General features: G+C 44.9%; 1 protein-coding gene across 1 annotated transcript; it reads right to left on the reverse strand.

Moving 5' to 3' along the window:
* Positions 1–509: 509 nt before the first annotated feature.
* On the reverse strand, positions 510–3,612 carry LOC123165559 (formate dehydrogenase, mitochondrial). The gene is made up of 6 exons (XM_044583225.1): positions 3,390–3,612; positions 3,108–3,279; positions 1,848–2,388; positions 1,640–1,764; positions 1,106–1,218; positions 510–785 (listed from the first exon to the last, which is right to left on the reverse strand). Exons 1-6 carry the CDS (start codon positions 3,456–3,458, stop codon positions 672–674), a joined length of 1,134 nt encoding a protein of 377 aa, XP_044439160.1. The 5' UTR covers positions 3,459–3,612; the 3' UTR covers positions 510–671.
* Positions 3,613–11,578: the final 7,966 nt, after the last annotated feature.

Here is an 11,578-nt window from a genome sequence, read left to right on the forward strand (position 1 = left end):
GCAGGAGGACACTCCTCCCGGGAGCGTTGGAGAGCAGTGAGGACAGCCATCTACTCCCCGGGACTAGAAGGGATGAGCACCCAGTCCTCGGATCCAGACATCTCGAAGCTGGATCGAGTGCCCTCCATGAAGAACTAGGCCGAAACTCGCCGAAGAGGAGATTGGATACTGTGGGAAGTGAGTGATGTGGAGTGGAGTGCAGCTAAGGTTTCGTCCGGAGTGCGGATAGAGTTGAATATATGTGGGATCGGATGGGCCATAGTGGGCCAAATCCGACGTGGTAGGTGCGTCCAGATATCACCATATAGGGTGGGATATGGGAGTTGCCAGCCAGTCCGTGCGTTTGGGCTGGATTTGCCATGTCCGGTTGGGTGGCAATTTTGTGTCCGGTTAGTGACCGGGCAGCCCGGCCGGCATTTGGGGCAGATACGGTGTCCGGTTATAGATGCTCTAGACACAAAAGTAAGTAAAAAGAAAAACTAGCAGTACACACATCACAATCAGATAGCTTGATCCCAAAGCTTTTTTATTCACTGCCATGGTCGCAATCCCAGGCAGACATCCATTATTTCCGTTCTATGAGAACACTCATACAACAACACAATGGTTTGTTCTCTCGCACCTCGCTTCAGATATGTTACCATGCAGCGCCGAGGGTTGGGTTACTACCTCTACTTGTACTGGCTGGCCAGCTCGCCTTCCTTGACGATGTAGTTCTCCGCGGGGAAGTCCTCGCCCTTGAAGTACCTATCCAACATGTCCTTCACTCCAGCCGCGTACCTCAGCTGCAGCAATTGCCATCCACATCAGAAACACGGCTGGTCAGTCGGTAGCAAAGCGCGGCAATGGACAAACAGGCATAAACTGATCTAGGCTGCGTATGTGTGATGGTTAAGGTTGCCCCACTGTCTTAGTTGTATGTACATTGCTCTTGATATAGATTATTCCTTGCTTCTCCACTTATGAAGGAAAGGAAAACACAAGTTACCATATGCAGAATCCATTCGGAATAACTGACTAGTGACTACTTAGAATTCGTCCATAGTTTTGTTAAAAGCATATGGCTGGGTAGGGCCTATGCTGAGATAAAAACACAGAAGCAAACCTGTGCATCAATTGTAGTTCCAGAGATGTGAGGGGTCATTGCGTGATTAGGCATGTAGCGCCATGGGTGATCCTTGGGTGCGGGTTGGGGGAACCAGACATCACCTCCATATCCTGAAAATCAGGAATGATGTACTTTGAGTAAAAGGAAATAATCCCCAAGATAGAGATATAAGGTACTGCATCATTCTCCTAATCTTGGACACAATTCAATAGGACACAATAGTAACAGCCATCAAGAAACAAGTGCCATGGCAAGAAATAGGATTGAACAGAATTTACAGAGGCATAGATCAACCTTTGTTTTCTGTCAACACTAAGAAATAATTAGCTACAAACTGGCATTATTGAGTACCTGACATTACTGCATTATGTTATATTGATTTCGAAATTTTATCATATTACCCCAGATAAATGCAAAGTATGACAGACTAAATAAAACGATGTATTTCATAGACCCCAACAGCAAGAGTTAGATACACATCCTGCAGCATACTGGTGCTTAAGATAGACTGATTAAGTGAAAGAATTGTACCAGCAATGTGACCGCTGGAGCAAGCATCAGCAACTGCCTGGGTATCCATGATTGCTCCCCGAGCGTTATTCACGATGATTACACCTTTCTTCATCTTTGCAATCTTTTCTTTGTTGAACATGCCTCTGAAGAAAGGACCAAACAGAATTTAGAGAACTGTATATTACTAGAAGATAATGGAAAAGAACCGAGTGTGATGAATAGAAACCTAGTTTTCTCAGTAAGAGGTGTGTTGATCACAATGACATCACACTTTGGAAGCATAGCATCCAGGTCCTCTTCAAATTTCGCCCCAATTTCTTTCTCAAGCTCTGGGTTGATCTGAAGTCTGTCATGGTAGAGCAGGTTGCAGTTGAAGGGCTTAAGGCGCTGAAGTAAGAGCCTGCCAATACGACCTGCCCCGACAGTTCCGACGGTCTTCCCCTCAAGATCATAAGCCCTATGGGCAATGCCTGCAACATTCCATTCACCTTTAACAACCTGTTGATAGCCAGGCAAGAAGTTCCTGAGCAGAATCAAGATGCGCATGAGCTCATCTTCTGCCACAGAGACAGTGTTACTTCCAGTAACCTCAGCCACTGTCAAGCCTGCAGCAGCAGCAGCTGGCAAATCAATATGGTCCGAGCCAATCCCAGCTGTGAGAAGCAGCTCGAGGTTCTTTGCCTTCTTGATCCTCTCGGCAGTAACATAGGCTGGGTGGAATGGGGTGGTTATCAGAACATGCATGTCTTCAATGTGCTTCTCCAGCTCTGGGGACAAGAACAGCAATCATTTATTCACAAGTTAAGAGTCAGATAACAATAATCAGAGATATAAAACCATATAATAATAAGATTGTATCATAGTAATTTCATCTTATACAGGGTTCAAACATACAAGCACTTATACAGGGTTCAAACATACAAGCTAGATTGGAATATATATAAGCTTTTGAACTGATCCTGCAGCAAAGCTCACATGATGTGGATACCTCCAATTAGTTTGGGAAATTGTGATAAACTAGACGAAAACCATCAATTGTCTGTCAATCGATTCATCAGAACACGGCTGCTTATTAGAAAAAATCAAAACACGCTGCTTAGCCAAATAAGGAGCAAATCTCCCCTTTCACACGGAACAGATAAAAATTACTCTTCGCTGTCATCAGCTCAAAAAGAGGGCAGTCGGATTACTCATAGCATTATAGACTACACAGTAACCCAGATAATTCAGAATTGATATATATCTGTTCAGTAAAACACTACTACATATCTGTTCAGTAAAGAGTTCGATACAGGTTTTGACCATTCCTGCCAACTTCACTACGTTTAGCGTTTTGAGATCTGTATCTGATGTATAGTACAATGTATTCACAAATTGTTCACACAGGGAAGCACATGAATTGCATTACAGAATCGTTAACAAAATAATAATAAATTATAGGAAATTGAAAAACATGAGAAGAATTGGGATGATGTTGGGTACCGACCGCTGTTCAAGCCCTCCTTGTCGTCGGTGACAATGTAGTGATGCCCCTTGGACTCGAGCCAGTCGCGTATGCCGAGGGCGCCCTCAACGCAGCCGACGAAGTTGGGGTTCTTGTCGGCGTACTCGCCAGCCTGGTAGAACACGCCCACGATCTTCTTGCTGCCTGCAGACGTCTGCAGAACGGGAAGACAGAAATCAAAACACGGCATTCTTCAGAATCCCGACCGTAGTACTTCTTCAGTAAACAAAACTTGCAGGAATCAAACCGAGCGAGAAAACTTACGTGCGCGGCCCTGGATCCGACGGCCCGGTCGACGAGCTGCCTCGCGGCGGCCCTACACATCGCGGCCATGGGGACGGAGAGATCCCGGCGGAGGGAGAAGCAATCTGCCAATCACTTCACGGGGAACGGCGAGCGAGGAAAAGAGGGGAGGCGATGGGAGTGATGACACACACAGTGAGGGCCGGACGGGACGGGTAGATAAAGCCTCAACGCCGTCACGCTGACAGGTGGACCGCCTCCGCCCACACGTGGACCGGGGCCTGCGCCGCGCGGCGGAGGTGGTCCCGGACGGAGGCGTGAGGGCATGCATGACCTGTGGGCCCGCCTTTCGGTGATGCCCCACGTGTCTGTGTGTCGCGTGCGCAGTGGTTTGTTTTGGCTTTTGTTCTGGTAGGAAAAGGACTGCGCCGATGAAAGTGCCAAGTAGTTGTCCAGTCGAAAAGTGGGCGAGAAGATGCCGTGATCTGTGCCGTGGCTAGCTAGCGGCCGGTGGGGAGAGAAGGTGGTGAAGGATCAATGAACCGGACCACTGCTGGCGCTAGGAACGCACATTTCTTGCCACCTCGACGAATGTTTGTGTGAGTCATGCGTGCATGATCTTCAAGCGGGGGAGTGGTGGTTGGGAGCACAAACTCCTTTTTAAATTCATTAGCTTTGGTTTTCATCTCTTCAGAGTTCCATCACCAATAGATGATGTAGATAAAATAACCGAAATATGCATCATTTAGACTAAAAAAACTCTTCAATCGAATGATGTAGATATGTATTTTATTACATCTGGATTTACATCGGATGTAAAATGCATCACCAAGTGATGCAAATATACATCACCTGACCACCCTAGATGTAAAATTGAAAGCCACCCGTAAATGCCCATCCGTTGGTTCCTCCCCCGCCCCCCCTCCGCGCGGCGCGGCCAGCTCCTTGCGTCCCTCTGCACCACGTCGCCAGATCCGGCCTCCCCACCCCCGTCGCCGCCGGTTCCGCCACTTTTCCGCTGACTGCAAATCACTGCATCCACCGTTTTTTCGCTGCCGCTTGATTTGAGCTCCTCCGTCGTTGTCCTCCAGCATCCGGCTTCCTTACCCTTCCTCCCTCGGCGCCGCCGGCAGGGAGCCCCACGCCTCGAATCCGCTCGGTCACCGCGCGATTTTGAGCTCACCCGCTTAGCCACCGCCGCACCGTCGCGTGTTGGGGCACTAGTTTTACATCATCTGTTGGAGCACTAGTTTTACATCATCTGTTGGAGTTGGGTGCTTTTGGTGATGTAAAACACACTTTTTGGTGATGTGAATATTACATCTAGCACTTTTACATCACGAAATATACATCATCTATTGGATATGCTCTAAGGAATTACTTTGAGTGATGCTTTGAATATTTTTGCATGGACATCCCTTCCCCACCTGACCCCTGTGTCGCCTAGCTCGAGTGGTGTGCGGGAAACCTAGCGACTCACTGACGGCCCTCCCCCCGTCGTCTCCCCCCTCCGCTGTTGTCGCTGGCCCCTGCCGCGGTAGCGGCGAGCCTCGCTCCCAAAGGGGATGGGGATATCCGGTCTTCTATGGGCAGCGGTGCGCGTGTCCTGAGGCGCGGCATGGTGCGATAGGCCGCTCGGGCGACGGCCTCGATCAGAGCTCCCAACATGGCCTTTGCGTGGACGGCGTGCGTGGCGAGGTGGGTGTGGCAGCGCTCGACTCCGGATGTGCGCGTGGGGCGCGGATTGACGGTTGGGCACGGCGGCGGCTGGCTGGCCATGGAAGGCGCGACAACTCTGGAGCGCGAGGTGTGTTGCGGGTGGCAGTCCCGCTAGCTTCTCTACGACTCGCTCGGGTGGCTTTGGTCTGGATCTTGTGAGGGCTAATTCTTCGATCTGGGTGCTGCTCCTTGCGATGCATGAGTTGGTTGCTACGGTGGTGGACGACGGTTATGGCAGGGTGGTGGTGCGTGTCTAGTTGCGTTGGATCGAGGGATCCCGCATCCGGTTTGAGTTTTCTCTCGACAGGGTGGTGGTTGGTGGGCGGCGGTCGGGGGTGGCACGCATCTTCGAGAGAAATCCCTGCTCTAATCCTCATCGAACCCATCGCCGGCGGCGCCCACGGGTGTCGCGACCTTTCTTGGAAGCGTCGTAATGGAGGTGTGTCCCTCCTTCCCATGGCTTTGGCTCTGGAGGGAAACCTCAGATCGATCACATCTTTTCTCTTCCTTGGGGGCATCATCTAAGAGACGTCCATGACTGGGAGATCGGTGGATGATGTCATCTTGGCCGCGTGGTTCACCAGCAGTCTTAACCCGAATAAGAACTCTGAACTTTATATCTTGTAAAAACAATAACAACTTTCATATGGAAAACTAACAAGATGTGCCAATGTAAACACACGTGCAAATTTGATGGGGTACCGGGGAATAATTGAGAGCACATGTGCCTCTGTAAAGTTTATTTTCAAGCAAAGTATCTATAACAGTTGCTTCAGCAGTTCGGATTGTACGATTAGATGTCACGAGTTCATCAGAAATAAAGACCATTCTTCATGATCCCATTGCAGTCATGTATGTTGCATAGCTCTTCCCGCTCTTTGACGCCAAAACAAACTAGTTCGATACATGTTTTCTGTATATGTGATTGGCTAATAGACCAGGGGCTCGACTATAAAACTCGCCCGAGCATCATTCCAGCACTATTTTCTATCTCATGTGCTCGGCGTCTCGGATATTGCATTATATGAATCAGTTCCGAATTATGTCTTGGGTCAATAGTTGGGTTGCCCGGCTCCTATGTTTACCCTCTTAAGTTCCGCATGTTCGGCTAGGAGGGTAAAGGAAGAACCACTGTGATTGTACTTCCAGCTCGCCTGGTTAAGTACCTCAGTGGAGAAAACCAAAAACTGATTGCGAGAACTGGTCGGCAATCCGATGGCAAGTGTTAAACTAAAAATCGATGGAGGTTATGTCGTGTTATACGAAGGGTTTGTATTCACACAAACCAAGTGACAATGGTTCAACTCGGCACACCCGAACATCACAAAACACTGGGGGCTAGTCATTAGCCCCCGCAGTCAAGCTCCTATGGCTAAGTGAAAGCACTAAAGCCACATAGTCTTATTGGCTCGTTTCACTTACACACTACCGCCTCCGGGCACCGAGAATTGGGCTAAGGGTCAAAGTGTGGAGGTAGAAACACCCCTTGTAGCATCTACAAGGGGGGTGAAGCCGACGACTGGTAACTTTCAGATTAAAACGGCCGTACAGGAGTCAAAATAAACAAACAAAGCATGATATACCACGCAAAACAATCGCATCATAAAGCACAAAGGTTTGACTGTCATCGGATACATGATAGTACGCTCATTGATAAATTACATCTTTTGGACATTGGGCCTCTATTGCCCGAGCATCATCCATGCCAACGAGCTTTTCACATATTGTTCTTGCTAACTTACTACTGTTGCTGCTACTATTACAACTGCTACAAAATCATTGCTACTACTGTTACTGTTATTATTGCTATCACTATCAAACTATCATACTACTATGCTACTGATCACTTTGTTGTAGATATTTAATCTCCAGGTGTGGTTGAATTGACAACTCAACTGCTACTACTTACAAATATTCTTTGGCTCCCCTTGTGTCGAATCAATAAATTTGGGTTGAATACTCTACCCTCAAAAACTGTTGCGATCCCCTATACTTGTGGGTTATCAAGAGGGCTAGTGACTAGCCCCCATTGTTCTGTGATGTTCGGGAGAGTCGAGGTATATACCTTTATCACGTGGTTTTGTCCAAAGACAAACCCTTCGTATAATACGGGGTAATTGCTATCGATTTTGAGTTTGACACTTGTCATCGGATCGCCGACCAGTTCTCGGTTATTATGACAGTCAATTTTCGGCTTTCTCCACTGTGGTACTTAACCAGGCTAGCCAGAAGTACAATCGCAGTGGTTCTCCCTTTACCTTCTTAGTCGAACATGCGGAACATAAGAAGGTAAGCACAGGAGCCAGGCAACCCAACTATTGACCCAAGACATAATTCGGAACCGATTCATATAATGCAATATCTGAGATGCCGAACATGTAGAGAAAAGATAGTGCCGGACTTTGATGCATAGGGCGAGTATTATGGACGAGCCCCCGGTCTATTAGCCAATTGCATCTTAGAAAAAATGTGTGTCGAACTAGTCGAAGAGCGGAAAACAGTGCAATATAAGTAATTGCAAGAGGACCGTAGAAGGTGGTCTTTATTTCCCATGACCTCAAGACGTATATCCGTACAATTCGAAATGCCAAAGCATCTGTTACACGCACTTTCTAAGAAGAAGAGAAAAGTTTTACACATGAAAGTTTTACAGAGGGCTGATACGTCTCCCACGTATCTATAATTTTTGCTTCTTCCATGCTGTTATATTATCAATCTTGAATATTTTATATTCATTTTATAGCAACTTTATATCATTTTTTGGGACTCGCCTATTGACATAGTGCCCAGTGCCAGTTGCTATTTTTGCTTGTTTTTTACTTCACAGAATATCCTTATCAAACGGAGTCCAAACGCAGCGAAACTTTTTGGAGATTTTTTTTGGACCAGAAGACACCTTGGGGGCCAAGAAAGCACCTAGAAGGAGTCCCGTGGGGACCAGAAAACACCAGGGCGCGCCAGGAGGCCCAGGCGTGCCCTGGTGGGTTGTGGGGCCCACGGGGGTCTCCTGCACCGCCTCTTCGCCCTATAAATTCCCAGATATTCCAGAAACCCTAGGGGAGTTGACAAAACACAATTCGAGCAGCTGAAAGTTCCAGAACGACGAGATCTAATCTAGAGCCCTATTCCGACACTCTGCCGAAGGGGAACACGATCATGGAGGGGTTCTTCTCCTCTTTTTGATTCTCAATACAATGGTCTCTTGGAGATCTATTTGATGTAATGACTTTTTGCGGTGTATTTGTTGGGATCCGATGAAGTTCGAGTTTATGATCAGATTTTTATCCATGAATATTATTTGAGTCTTCTTTGATCTCTTATATGCATGATTATTTATGGCCTCGTATTTCTTCTCCGAATCTTTGGTTTAGTTAGGCCAACTAGATTGATTTTTCTTGCAATGGGAAGAGGTGCTTTGTGATGACATCGATCTTGTGGTGCCCTTTCCTAATGATAGAAGGGGCAGCAAGGCACACATGTATCGTTGCTATTAAGGATAACAAGTTGGGGTCTATTCCTACATGAATAGATCTTGTCTAAATTATGTTGTCGTTCCTATTGCATTACTCCGTTTCTCCATGAACTTAATACACTAGATACATGCTAGATAGGGGTCGATGTGTGGAGTAATAGTAGTAGATGCAGGCAGGAGTCGGTCTACTAATCTTGGATGTGATGCCTATATATGCCTTGGATATCATCATAATTATTTGTTCTACTATCAATTGCCCAACAGTAATTTGTTTACCCACCATGTCCTATTTCTCGAGAGAAGCTACTAGTGAAATCTACAGCCCATCAGGTGTATCTTTTATCATATTTGGTTTCTGATCTATCTTTTGCAATATTTATTTTCAGATCTATATTTCCAAAAACCCAAAAATACCTTGTTGCACTTTTTATTTATTTACTTTATTTTGCGTTTTATTGAGATCTATTTATCCAATGTATCACAAAACAATTTATCTTTTTACCATGGAGGGATTGACAACCCCTCTTACGCGTCGGGTTGCAAGTATTTGTTCTTTGTGTGCAGGTACCGTTTACATAGTCTTGCTTGGTCCTCCTACTAGATTGATACCTTGGTTTCATAACTGAGGGAAATACCTACCGTAGCTATGCTGCATCATCCTTCCTCTTTGGGGAAATACCGACGCAGTTTCAAGCCGCCTCAAAAGGAATTTATGGGGTCTTTGCCGGGGAGGATCGAGTCAAGGTAGTCTCCTGTGCCAATCTTGTGATATTAATGCCACTTTGTTGAAACTTGTGATGGAAGATCAATTTTTCGGTACTCCTAATGAGGATGTCGCGTCCCATCTAAACACATTCCTAGAATTGTGTGATATGCAAAAGAAAAAGGATGTGGACAATGATATTGTGATGTTGAAATTGTTTCCTTTCTCTTTGCGGGATCGTGAAAAAAACTGGTTTTCTTCTTTGCCTCGCAATAGTATTGATTCTTGGGATAAGTGCAAAGACCCTTTTATTACTAAGTATTTTCCGCCCGCGAAAATTATTTCCCTTAGAACTCAGATCATGAATTTTAAGCAACATGAGCATGAACATTTTGCACAATCTTGGGAAAGAATGACATTGATGCTAAGACATTGTCCTACTCATGGTTCAAATCTTTGGATGATCATACAAAATTTTTATGCGGGATTGAATTTTGTTTCTAGAAATCTTTTAGATTCCGCCGTGGGTGGTACTTTTATGGAGATTACTTCAGGTGAAGCCACTAAACTACTTGATAATATTAGGGCAAATTATTCACAATGGCATACCAAAAGAGCACCTACTAGTAAAAAGGTTAATTCAATTGAAGAACTTAGTACTTTGAGTGAAAACGTTGATGCTCTTATGAAATTGGTTGCTAGTTAAAGTGATCCTAGTAATCTTAATGATGTGCCTTTTTCTACTTTGATTGAGCAAAAGAGTGATCCTGTAGATGTGAATTTTGTTTCTGGAAACAAGGTTAATTAACAACAATGCTTATAGAGGTAATTTTAATCCTAGGCCTTTTCCTGAAAATTCCTCTAATAATTATGGCAATTCCTATGGTAATTCTTCTTACAATAATAATAGGAACCCCTTTGATCTTGAGAGTAATATTAAAGAATTTAACAATGCTCAAAAAGTTTTCAACACTACGATAGAAGAAAAATTGAATAAGATTGATGGTATGTCTAGAAGCATTGATAGAATTTCCCATGATGTAGAAAATCTCAAGATTAAAAATTTTCCACCTAAATTTGATATCAATGAATCAATTAAAGCTTTATGTGTTTCTAAGGATGAAATTAAGAAAAGAACCGCTATGGTTAGAGCTAATAGAGAATTTTTAGAAAGAGCGTTTTCTACCGATTGCTTTCATAAAAATGGTGAAGAGCTTAAAATGATTGGTGTTTCTTCTATTGATTCCTTGTTTAGTAAGATTAAAATTAATGAAAAAGGGACTAAAGAAGAGTCAACTTTAGCTAGAAGGCGTCCCGATAATTCGGAGGGTGGAAATCTTGTTGAAAAAATTGATAAAAGTGGCCCTAATGGCCCTACGTTCAATCAAGAGCTTCATCATTCAAAGCTTGCATTCTTTGGAATCAGTCCTTATGAAGGTGAAAGGACTTCTCTATCACTGAGGTTTCGGACTGACGAACAAGTTGTATACTATGCTCGGATCTTGTTCGGCAAGGATAGAATCTTCAATCACAAGATATTAAACTTCGCTAAGCTCGAAGAAATGCCCTATTTCCACCATGCAATCGGGCATATTGAACATGCCCTTCTGAAAGGATTCGTGCGCTTTAATCATGGTTGGAACAGAGAAATATCCTTCAGTTCTATGCCACATAATATATCTTAGGAGAGCTTGGGAACACCTCAACCTGGATTCTTGAATGGATGACTGGCAGAGAAAAGATCAAATGCTCGGCAGATCAGTTTTTGGTCATGATAAATCTTCCTCGGTGCGAGTTCAAAAGATAGAGAACACAAGCTGCATTTCTGGGAAGTGTCCGAAGCACAACTCCATATTCTGATGGATCCCACCATGGTTGGTGATGAATGCATTGATGTAGACCCAAAGAAGTAGGCCTATGACAACAAAGTGATGTTTCACATTATGTGCAATACTCTCACGCCAACGAACAGACCAAATTCCATCAATGGCATTCTGGGATATGCACTTCTGGCCATCTCTCAAGGAATTCGCTTCGATGTTCCTGATCTTTTCATTTCGTAGTTTGTCTTGTGCAACTGACAACCCTCAATCATTGAAGCCATATGCCCCATGGATCATGTTTGAAATCGAGCAGCTCATCAACGAGAAATTCTTCTAGGCTTATATTCCAAAAGTATTCATGCCACCAGTTCGTGACACACTGCGCATAGTGAAGGATATTGGAAGAGGGAAGCAACCTGTTGATGCTGCTGGTAATGCGTCTGCGCCTGAAGATGCTCCAAAGGTCAAGAAAGCCAGGGTTGAAATCCCTCAT

The sequence above is a fragment of the Triticum aestivum genome, chromosome 7D, assembly GCF_018294505.1.
Source record: "Triticum aestivum cultivar Chinese Spring chromosome 7D, IWGSC CS RefSeq v2.1, whole genome shotgun sequence".
In the NCBI taxonomy this organism is placed as follows: Eukaryota; Viridiplantae; Streptophyta; class Magnoliopsida; order Poales; family Poaceae; genus Triticum; species Triticum aestivum.